We start from the raw sequence: 12,022 nt of genomic DNA, 5'->3' as shown, positions 1-12,022 counted from the left end.
GTGTCAATATAGGTTGAACTGTAACAAATGTACCACTCTGGTTGGGGATGTTGATAATGGGGGAGGCTGTGCTTGCATAAGGTCAGGGACTATACAGTAAATTTCTGTACTTTCCCATCGATTTTGCTGTGAAACTTAAACTACTCCAAAGAAAAAAACAAATCTTAAAAAAAAAAAAAGAGTTCCCATTGCGGCTCAGTGGAAACAAATCTGACTAGTATCCATGAGGATGCGGGTTTGATTCTTGGCCCTGCTCAGTAGGTTAAGGATCTGGCAACCACAAATTGTTCTCTATGGCTGTGAGTCTGTCTCTGTTATATAGATAAGTTCATTTTTGTCTTTTTTTTTTTTTTTTGGCTGCACCTGGAGTATAAAAGTTCCTGGGCCAAGGATCAAACCTGCCCCACAGCAGAGACCTGAACTGTTGCAGTGACAATGCAAGAACTTTAAACCATGAGCTGGAGTGTAGGTCGCAGATGTGGCTCAGATCCCACAGTGCTGTGGCTGTGGCGTATTGAATATAATTCTGTGTGTTATACAGTAGGACCTTATTGTTTACACATTCTATAAATAATAGTTTGCATCTGCTAGTTCTCAGACTCCCAATCCATCCCTCCCCTACCCCACCTCCCTCTTGGCAACCACAAGTTGTTTTCTTTGTCTGTGAGTCTGTCTCTGTTTCATAAATAAATTCATTTTTGTCTTTTTTTTGGGCTGCTCCTGGAGTATAGAAGTTCCTGGGCCAAGGATCAAACCTGCCCCACAGCAGAGACCTGAACTGCTGCAGTGACAACGCAAGAGCCTTAACCCACTGAGCCACAAGGGAAATCCTGTGGCATATTTTCTTTTCTTTCTTTCTTTATTTGTCTTTTTAGGGCCGCACCCACAGCATATGGAAATTCTCAGACCAGGGGTCAAATCAGAGCTGTAGCTGCTGGCCTACACCTCAGCCACAGCGATATCAGATCCAAGCCGCGTTTGCAACTTACACCGAGCTCACGGGCAATGTGGGATCCTTAACCCCGAGTGAGGCCAGGGATCAAACCCGAGTCCTCATGGATGCTAGTTGGGTTTGTTACTGCTGAGCCATAATGGGAATTCCTATTTTATGTTACTTTGCATTTCATTATTTTATTTTTTATTTTCGGGCCTCCCTGTGGGCATATGGAGTTCCCCGGCCAGGTATCAGATGTGAGCCGAACGTTGTGACCTATGCCAGAGCTGCGTTAATGTTGGATCCTTAACCCACTGTGCCGGGCTGGAGAAGGAACTAGTGCTACAGATATGCCGACGATCCCCTTGCGCCACAGTGGAAATTCCCTGTGGCATATTTCATTTTGTCTTTTTTTTGGCTGGCCTGCCACTTATGGACTTCCTGGACCAGGGAGCAGATCCCAGCCACAGTGGTAACCTGCGCCACAGCTGTGGCAACTCAGGATCTTCTAACCCACCCTGCTGAGGTTGGGATTGAACCTACGTTCTAGTACTGCAGAGATGCCACCAACTCCCCCTTGGGCCACAGTGGGAACTCCTTCCTGTGGCATATTTTAGATTCTACATGTGATATCATATGGTATTAGTCTTCCTCTTTCTAACTTACTTCTCTTAGTATGATAGCCCCTAGGTCCATCCATATTGCTGCAAATGGCATTATTTAATTTTTTATGGCTGAGTAATGCTCCATTGCATATATATATATATCTATATATACACCTCGTCTTTATTCATTCATCTGTCAATGGCCATTTAGTTTGTCTTGGCTATTGCAAATAGTGCTATGAACATGTATCTTTTCAAATTTAGAGTTTTCTCTCAGTATATGCCCAGGAGTGGAATTGCTGGATTACGTGGCAACTCTATTTTTAGCGTTTGGTGCTTTTTTTTTTTTTTTTTTTTTTTCTTTTTAGGGCCACAACTGAAACATATGGAAGTTCTCAGGCCCGGGGTCACATTGGAGCAGTAGCCGCTGGCCTATGCCACAGCCACAATAACATGGGATCTGAGCTGCATCTGTGACCTACACCACAGCTGACAGCAATGCTGGATCCTTAACCCACTGAACCAGGGATCAAACCTGCATCCTCATGGATGCTAGTTAGATTCGTTTCTGTTGCACCACAATGGGAAATTCCTATTTTCAGTTTTGTGGGCAACCTCCATACTGTTCTCCTTTGCTGCACTAATTTACATTCACACTGACAATGTAGGAAGGTTCACTTTTATCCATACTCTGTTCAGCATTTGATATTTGTAGACTCTTTTAACGACGGCCGTTCTGACTGGTGGGAAACGGTACCTCCTTGTAGTTCTGATTTGCATTTCTCTAATAATTAGTGACGGTGAACATCTTTTCATGTGCCTATTTGCCATGTGTATATCTTCTTTGGACAAATGCCTATTTAGGTCTTCTGCCCAGTTTTTGATGGGGTTGTTTGTTTTGTTGCTGAATTGTATGAGCTGTTTAGACATTTTGGAAATTAAGCTCTTGTCAGTCTCATCATTTGCAAATATTTTTTCTGAGTCTGTAGGTTGTCTTTTCATTTCGTTTATGGTTTCCTTTGCTGGGCAAAAGCTTATAAGTTTGATCAGGTCCCATTAATTTATTTTTACTTTTATTTAATGTCTTGGAAGACTGACCTAAGAAAACATTGGTATGATTTATGTCAGAAAAAGTTTAGCTTTTATTTTCTTCTAGGAGTTTTTCTGTTTTGTGAATCTTTTTGTGCGTGTGTGTATTTTTAGGGCTGGCCCACATCCATGGCATGTGGAGGTTCCCAGGCTAGGGGTTGAATCGGAGCTGTAGTTGCCAGACTTCGCCACAGCCACAATGCCAGATCCAAGACATGTCTGTGACTTACACCACCTCTCATTGCAATGCTGGATCCTTAACCCACTGAGTGAGGCCAGGGATCGAACCTGCATCCTCATGGATGCTAGTCAGATTTGTTTCTACTGAGGAATGATGGGAAGACCTCTTTTGTGAACTTTTAACACACCATTTACAGACTGAATCATCTTTTTCCTCTGAAATACCTTTATAAAAAAATTAGGTGTTCTTGTTGTGATGCAATGGGTTAAGAATCCGACTGCAGCGACTTAGGTCAGTGCTGAGGTGAAGGTTCAGTCCCCAGATGGGCACAGTGGGTTAAAGGATCCCGTGTTGCCACAGCTGCAGGTGTAGGTCACATTTGTGGCTTAGATTCACTCCCTGGCCTGGGAACTTCCATATGCCATGGATACAGCCATTAAAAAAGAAATTAAATTTCTGGAATTCCTTTGTGATGCAGTAGATTTGGGATCTGGTGTTGTCGCTGTAGTGGCCTGGGTTTCTGCTGGGGTGTAGGTTTGATCCCTGGATGGAGGACTTCCTGCATGCTGCAGGTGTGTCCAAAAAAAAAAAAAAAAAGTTAAATTTCTATTAATGCATGGGGCTTTTCTGGATTTTGTATTTTGTTCCATTAATCAGACTACCAATTCTTTTCCAGTTGTTCACTGTATTAATGTTATTCCCTGATTACTCTTCCTAAAATTTATTGGCTTTTCTCAAACACCAATTCTTTCAAATGAACTTTAGGAATACTTTACCAAGTTTGCCAGAAATTGCACTGTACAATGTACAAATGAATTGGGGGCACAACTGACATTTAAAAATATTGAGTCTTGGCATTCCCATTGTGGCACAGTGGAAACAAATCTGACTAGGAACCGGAAGGTTGTGGGTTAAATCCCTGGCCTTGCTCAGTGGGTTAAAGATCTGACGTTGCAGTGAGCTGTAGTGTAGGCTGGCAGCTGTGGCTCCAATTTGACCCCTAGCCTGGGAACCTCTATATGCATGGGTGGGGCCCTAAAAAGCAAAAAATAAAAAAGTAAAAAATAAAAAAATTAAAACATTGAGTCTTCCCATCCATTAACATGGGTGTTTTAATTTAATAGTCTTTTTGTTTTAGGCTTCTGAATAATCATAATTTATTTCTGGACTGTACAGATCTGATTAAACTTATGCTTAAATACAACGTATTTGTGTTGCTTTTGAAATAAGACATTAGATTTTCAAACTGCTTACTGATGGTGTATATGAAAGGTAATAATCTTTGTATATTTATCATGTAATAAGATACTTTGCTAGATTATTATTTTTTTTTGGGGGGGCCGCACCCCTGGCATATGGAAGTTCCCAGGCTAGGGGTCAAATTGGAGCTGCAGTTGCTGGCCTACACCATAGCTCGTGGCAATGCCAGATACTTAATCCACTGACTGAGGCCAGGGACTGAACCCAGGTCTTCATGGATACCAGCCAGTTTTGTTTCCACTGAGCTACAATGGGAACTCCCCATCTGAGTGTCTCAATAGGCATCTCAAAATCACTATGTCTAAAACCAAAGTCCTGATCTTACTCAGTACTGTTCTACTTCCAGTCTTCCCGATGTCGGTAAATGGCAACTTTTATCCTAGTTCCCCTTAAAACATGGAGCTGGAGTTCCTGCTGTGGCATAGTGGGTTAAGAAATGTGGGAAATGTGATAAGAAATAGAGTGAAGTTGGCAGAATCTAGATCATAAGAGACCATGACTCATGGGTTTTTTCTTCAGAGCACTAGAATGCCATTAAGAGTGGAATTAGGGAATCCAATTAAGAAGTATTAACAGTTGTCCACATGAAAGACAACAGGGGCTTGAATGGTGAAAGTGGAGGTAGAAAAAAAATTATTCAAGATACATTTTGGGAAAACAAACTGAAAAACGGGTGAAGGACTTGAATAGACATTTCTCCAAAAAAGATATACAAAGGGCCAACAAGCACATGAAAAGATGCTCAGCATCACTAATCATCAGAGAAATGCAGGTGTTCCCATTGTGGCTCAGCGGTAATGAACCTGACTAGTATCCATAAGACCTGGGTTCAATCCCTGGCTTCACTCAGTGGGTTAAGGATCCAGCGTTGCCATGAGCTGTGATGTATGTCACAGACAAGGCTTGGATCTGGCATTGCTGCAGCTCTGATTTGACCCCTAGCTTGGGAACTTTAATATGCTTCAGGTGTGGCCCTAAAAAGACAATAAAAATCGCAAATCAAAACCACAATGAGATAGACTTTATACCTCTTTGGATGGCTACTAAAAAAAAAAAAACAACAAAAACAAAACCCAAAAAACTGGGAGTTTCCATTGTGGCTCAGCAGGTTGAGGACCTAACATAGTCTTCATGATAATGCAGGTTTCATACCTGGCCTCGCTCAGTAAGGATCCAGTGATTGCCTCAAGCTGTGGCATAAGTTGCAGATGCAGCTCAGATCCAGTGTGGCTATGGCTGTGGTACAGGATTCAGCTGCAGCTCTGATTCAACCCCTAGCCTGGGAATGTCCTTACGTCACAGGTACATCTGTAAAAAAACAAAAACTAAAACCAGAAAACTAGAATATAACAGGTGTTGGCAGGATGTGGTAAAACTGGAGTCTTTACGCACTGTTGGTAGAAAGGTAAAATGGTACAACTGCTGTGGAAAACAGTATGGTAGTTCCTCGAAAAATTAATCAGAATTACCATATGATCCAGCAATTCCACTTCAGGGTATACCCAAAAGAATTCAATGAGGGTCTCAAAGACATATTTGTACTGTTCACAGCAGCATTATTCAAAATAGCTAAAAGGTGGAAGCCACCAAAATATCCATTGACAGATGAATGGATAAACAAAATGTGGTATATACATACAATGAAATATTATTCAGCCTTAAAAAAAGGAAATTCTGACATGTGCTATAATATGGATGAATCTATGGGATATTCTGTTAATTGAAATAAGCTAGTCACAAAAAGACAAGTACTGTATGGTTATACTTATGTGAAGCACCTGGAGTAGTCAAATTAATAGAAAGAACAGTGGTTGTAAGAAGCTGTGGGGAAGGGGGGGATGGGAAGTTGTTTAATGGATATAGTTTCAGTTTTGAAAGATGAAGAGTTACAGAGATTGGTTGTACAACAATGTCAATGTACTGAACACTACTGAATTGTACACTTAAGAATGGTCATGAAGGAGTATTTCCTGTTAGGTGTATTTTACCACAATTAAAACACACACACACACAGATATATTTTAGAGATTATAATTAGTGAGGCCTCTTGGGTGCAGGTGATAGAACCCTAATTTGAACCAGCTTAGGCAAATGATGGGGGTGATGAGATTTATTGGCTCATGGAATCCAAGGAAGAGTTGAACCATGGGAAGAGTATGAATATGGAGCATCAGGAACAACTGCAACCAGGAGTTGGAGTTTTTCCGGGACTTTCTGTTTCTCATCTCTGCTGCTTTCTGCATGTTGGCTTCATTCTTTTTGACTGCAGACCAGCTGGTTCCACATGGCAGGACACATGGCTGTAACCGGCTCCTGTGTTTTACATTTTAAGTCTTCCACACTGGAGAGGGATTTTCTTTTTTTCTTAGTTACAATTAAAAAAAAAATACAGGTAGGGACTATGTGGTTTGGGCCTATCTTGACCTAGGACCAGTGGCCAAGGGTGTGAGGTCATTTAAGACAGAAGTATTTACAGAAACATAAAAAAGGAACAATGATTTCTATAATACAATATTGAATATGTACATTTAAATCACATACATACACATAGTAATACCATACATTATTCAAAGATACACATACATCCAAGGACATATATCAACACATTAAGGTGGCTACCTAAGGAGATGGAAAGGAACATGAGGGGGAATTGGAATGAGGGGAAAAAAAAGATAAAATGAGAAAGACCTTGTTGATGATGTAAACCAAACAGTATGACTGCCTCAAATCTCTGGACCGGAGGGAAAAATAGGAGCAAAGGAAGGGAGTAAGAGGAAAGAAGAGAAAAGGAAATAGAAAAAGAAAACAAGAAAGTACTTCTTCTGAGTGAGAGTGATGGGCAGTTTCCAAGAAAAAAGCAAGGGGAAAATGCTGAGGTGATGCATTCCATACATGTCCACTACTGAGGTAGAAGAGACATATCCTCATATTGGATTGAATGCGGGGAGTGAGGGAGAGGGAGGTGTCCAGGATAACTCATGGGTTTCAACATAGATAGTGGTATAATTTATTGAGATATAAGGCTGGCAATGAAACAAATACTTTAGGGGAAAATGAGAGATTTGATGAGCTAAGCTTGTATTATCTGTGAGGCATCTGATAGGATGACTTTTGAATTAAAAGTTTTTCTTTTTTTTTGCCAGAAATGTATCTATTTTAATGTTTACTTATTTGCTCTCATTTTTGGCCGCCCCATGGCATATGGAGTTCCTGGGCCAGCGACTGAACCTGTGTCCCAGTGCTCCCAAGACGCTGCCAATCCTGTTGCGTGTGCCACAGTGGGAGCTCCTATTTTTTTTCTTTTCTTTTTTTTTTTTTGGCCACCCCAAAGTATGTGGAGTTCCCAGGACAAGGATCAGATCTGAACCCAGTTGCGACTTATGCCAGAGCTGCAGCAATGCCGGATCCTTAATCCACTGTGCCCAGCTGGGGATTGAACCTGTGTCCCAGGGCTCCAGAGACGCTGCTGATCCCCTTGCACCGCAGTGCAATGGCAATGTCTACTTATTTGTTTTCTTTTTCTTTTCCCCAGGGCTGCACCTTTGGCATATGAAGTGCCCAGGCTAGGGGTCCAATTGCAGCTGCAGCTGTTGCCTGTGCCATAGTGACAGCAACTCAGGATTCAACTCTGCGACCTACACCACAGCTTAGGGCAATGCCAGATCCCTAACCCACTGAATGAGGCCAGGGATCGAACCCACATCTTCATGGTTCTTAACTTCTGTCTATTTCTGAAGAATGACTCCTTTGGTTTATCAAATGCTGCTTTTTTTTTTTTTTTTTTTTTTGGCTATGCCCGGGTCATGCAGAAGTTCCCAGGCCAGAGACTGAACCGGAGCCACAGCTGTAACCAAAGCCACAGCAGTAATAATGCTGGATCATTAACCTGCTGGGCCTCAAGGGAACCTCAAGTGCTGTTCTTTTTCCCTTATTAATTTCTGATTTTATCTTTATTTCTTCCCCTATTTTTCTTTTATTTTTTATTTCCTTTTTCTACCCTTGAATACTTAGCTTTTTTTTTTTTTTTTTTCTTTTTCTTTTCAGGGCCACACCTGCAGCATATGGAAGTTCCCAGGCTAGGGGTCGAATCACAGCTGCAGCTGCCTACCTATACCGGAGGCACAGCAACAGGGAATCTGAGCTGCATCCATAACCTACGCCACAGATTGCAGCAATGCCAAATCCTTAAACCACTGAGCAAGGCCAGGGGTCCAATCTGCATCCTTATGGACACCAGTCAGGTTCTTAAACTGCTGAGCCACAATGGGAACTCCTTAATTTTCATTTTCTTAAAATTTATAGTAAAAGCACTTAAGGCTACATATTTTCCTATCAATTTAATAATATATCATAGGTTTTGTTATGCAATATTTTCATTAATCTTAATTTCTGAAGAATCCACAATCTTTTTTTTTGCTTTTTTTTGGCTGCACCTGCAGCATGTGGAAATTCCCAGGCCAGAGACTGAATCCAAGCTGCATCTGTGACCTATGCTACCGATGCAGTGACACTGGATCCTTAACCCACTGTGCCACAGCAGGTCCAGTCTTATTTATTTATTTAGTCTTTTTAGGGCTGCACCTAAGGCATATGGAAGTTCCCAGCCTAGGGGTCCAATTGGAGCCGGCCTACACTGGAGCCACAGCAACAGGGGATCCGAGCCATATCTGTGACCTATACCACAGCTCACGGCAATGCCAGATCCTTAACCTACTGAGCGAGGCCAAGGATTGAACCTGCGTCCTCATGGATACTAGTAGGATTTGTTAACCACTGAGCCATGATGGGAACTCCAATCTTAATTTTATTTACTTCTTTCACCCATGAGTTATGTATTTATTTTCTTTTGCAGCTGCACCTGAGGCACATGGAAGTTCCCAGGCAGGGGCTGAATCTGGGTCACAGCTTTGGCAATACAAGAACCTTTAACCCAATGCGCCAGCTGGGGATTGAACCCAAACCTCTGCAGTGACCCAAGCTGCTACAACTGGATTCTTAACCCACTGCGCCATGGTGGGAACTGCCCCCCTGAGTTATTTTATTTTTATTTTTAGGCCCGTAACTGCAGCATACAGAAGTTCCCCGGCTAGGGGTCTAATTGGAGCTTCAGCTGCCAGCCTACGGCACAGCCATAGCAACACCAGATCTGAGCTGTAGCTGCAACCTATGTCATGCTTGTGGCAGTGCTGGAGCCTTAACCCACTGACCCATGCTAGGGATCAAACCTGCATCCTCATGGATACCGGTCAGGTTCTTAAAGCACAGGGCCACAATGGTAGCTCCCCCTGAGTTATTTTAAATTTGATTTTTAAAAATAATTTCCAAGTGCTAGAATTTTTTAATTTGTAGTTATTCATTTTTAATTTTACTACTTTGTGCAAACGTGACCTGAACAATATCTGTTCTTAGACACTGAATTCCCCCCTCTTCAATTATCCACATTTACTTTGTTGTTTTTTGGATTACCCACATAATATGTAAACAAATCCCCACAGTAAGAGTTTAAAACATTAACTGTTAAATCTACTCTCTTCCCAAAGAAAACCATTTAACTTTTTTTGATGTATATATGCTGCAAAAAATGTTTTTGCTGCCCTCAGACAAAACCATACCTTATATTTTATTCTGCAACAGTCTTTAAAAAAAAGATTAACAATATATTTTGAGTATATTGGCACATATTTTAATTCTTTAAACTCAGCCTTCATTGTGGTACAGGTCTAAATATGGTTGTCTTTTATTTTGACTTGGTATTTCATGAACCCTTTAAAACTGAGGGTTGAATTTAAGTCTTAAATTCAAATATTCTATCAATTTAGTACTTTTTTTTCTTCAATTTAGGACTGCACCAATGGCAAATGAAGTTCCCAGGCTAGGGGTTGAACTGGAGCTGCAGTTACCAGTTTACACCACAGCCACAGAAACTCAGGATACAAGCTGTGTCTGTGACCTACACCACAGCTCACAGCAATGCCGGATCCTTAACCTACTGATCGAGGTCAGGAATTGAACCTGCATCCTCATGGATACTAGTCGGACGCCTAACCGGCTGAGCCACTATGGGAACTCCTGAAAAATTTTTTCTATTATTTCATTCTTTTTTTTTTTTTTTTTTTCCTTTGCTTTTTAGGGCTGAACTTTCAGCATATGGAGCCTCCCAGACTAGGGGCTGAATTGGAGCTGCAACTGCCGGCCTTCACCACAGCAATGCAGGACTGGAACCGCGTCTGCGACATACACCACAGCTCATGGCAACACCGGATCCTTAACCCACTGAGCAAGGCCAGGGATCGAACCTGCATTCTCATGGATACTAGTCAGATTTGTTTCCACTGAGCTACAACGGGACCTCCTTTATGTATTATTTCCTTTGTTTTTTTGGCCATGCCCATGGCATGTGAAAGTTCCCAGGCCAGGGACTGAACCCATGCCACAGCAGTGACCCAAGCCATTGCAGTGACAACATGGGTCCTTAATCTGCTGCACCACAAGGGAACTCCATTCTATTATTTCTTTGATTATTTTACCTCCTTAGTTCTGTTATCACCTCCGGAACTCATATTTGATTTAGTTTTCTGGATCCATTCTTCCTATCTCCTATCTTTATCTCTCATAGCCTTTTTTTTTTTTTTTGTCTTTTGTCTTTTGAGGGCCACGCAGGATCTGAACCACGTTTACAACCTACACCACAGCTCATGGCAATGCCAGATCCTTAACCCACTGAGCAAGGCCAGGGATGGAACCTATGTCCTCATGGATACTAGTCAGGTTCGTTAACCACTGAGCCATGACGGGAACGCCTCTGGTAAATTTTCTTGAGTTGGCCTAACTTCTGGGAAATTCCATTTGCAGTTCACTGACACTACTGCATTAATCTGGCAAGTGTGTTTTTCCTATGAAAGTTTTGTTCAGATTATTTTTCCTTCTTTAGAGAAAAACTGATGCAATGTCTTTTCCAATTTCACCATGAAAACGAATTAGGTTTGAGCATTTTTTTCTCATTTCTCTTGTATCTGTTTTAATGATTGTCATTTGCTCTGACCATTCAAGTCACTCCCTTCTTTTGAAATCTAATGACTTTCTCCAACTGTGTAATTTTGTGGAGGTGAAGCATCTGCCACGGCTTAGGAACTGAATGAGTTGTCAGAGATTGTTTAAATCTTTTAGGCCAAGTCTAAGGAATAACTGGTAACTTCTTTGCTAGTGTAGAGGGGACTGTGTGGGATAGGGAAGGAACAAGAGGTACAGAAACACCTTGCAGGAGAAGAGAGTTTCACCACAGTTCTGAACAGGAGCTCATGAACAAACAGGTAAAGTATAAGTCTTCACATCCGGTTACATTTTAAAGAGGGGGAAAAAAATCAATCTGAGATCTGGGAAAGTCAAGGAGAATTTTCAAGAACCCATAGTGATATAGAAATTTCTAAATCGACTCATAACACCTCCTGATTTATTTCCACACAACCCTTCCCTCAGCAAGAGCCAGCTATACTGTATTAAAAAAAAAAAAAATCAGGAAGCTTGGAATGCAGACTTCCATAACGGAAAAGACTGAACCTCTGGTGGTTATCGATTGTGTCATCCTGGGCAATTTGCCACCGTTCTCTGCGATTCGGTTTCCTCGTCTTTATTAATAAAATGGACATAATACTAACTGCCCTATGAGATCTTCAAGGTCCCCACGTAAAAGCCTGGGGCACTAGTCAGGGCCTGCGGAGGGAGACCCTGGCCTAAGGCGCCTGGAAAAGGCAGAAAGGAGTGACTCCGTCAACCCGAGCCCCAGACCAGCACCCGCATCCTCGAAAGCCACCACGGCAGCAAAAGCAACCATCGCCGCGAACGCCCGCCTCACCTCGCCTGGCTCGGCTCAGCCCGACCTCACCTCAACTCCCGGGCGCTGCGCCTCCAAATCGCCTCAGCGCACCTTCCCCGGCCACACCTCTGCGCACGCGC

General features: G+C 42.1%; 1 protein-coding gene across 8 annotated transcripts in view; it reads right to left on the bottom strand.

The window, feature by feature from the left end:
• SRR (serine racemase) overlaps positions 1 to 12,022 on the bottom strand; it is a 20,057-nt gene extending 8,035 nt beyond the window's left edge. For 2 of the 8 annotated variants that reach the window (XM_021067610.2, XM_084985670.1), the window contains exons 1-2: positions 11,922 to 12,022; positions 5,222 to 5,377 (exon numbers count right to left, since the gene is read on the bottom strand). In XM_021067610.2, the coding sequence (XP_020923269.1) occupies positions 5,222 to 5,268 (47 nt within the window). In that variant the 5' untranslated portion in view covers positions 5,269 to 5,377; positions 11,922 to 12,022. The remainder of the gene's footprint in view (positions 1 to 5,221; positions 5,378 to 11,921) is intronic. The other 6 variants (XM_021067611.2, XM_084985669.1, XM_021067609.2 and 3 more) reach the window with 3 other exon arrangements.

This window comes from Sus scrofa, chromosome 12, assembly GCF_054392235.1.
Source record: "Sus scrofa isolate SSC_HxYL_T2T_F1_AM1 chromosome 12, Sscrofa_HxYL_maternal_Yorkshire_Landrace_v2.0, whole genome shotgun sequence".
Taxonomy (NCBI): Eukaryota; Metazoa; Chordata; class Mammalia; order Artiodactyla; family Suidae; genus Sus; species Sus scrofa.
The sequence above is the reverse complement of the archived record's forward strand: the minus strand, read 5'-3'. Positions and strand labels throughout refer to the sequence as shown.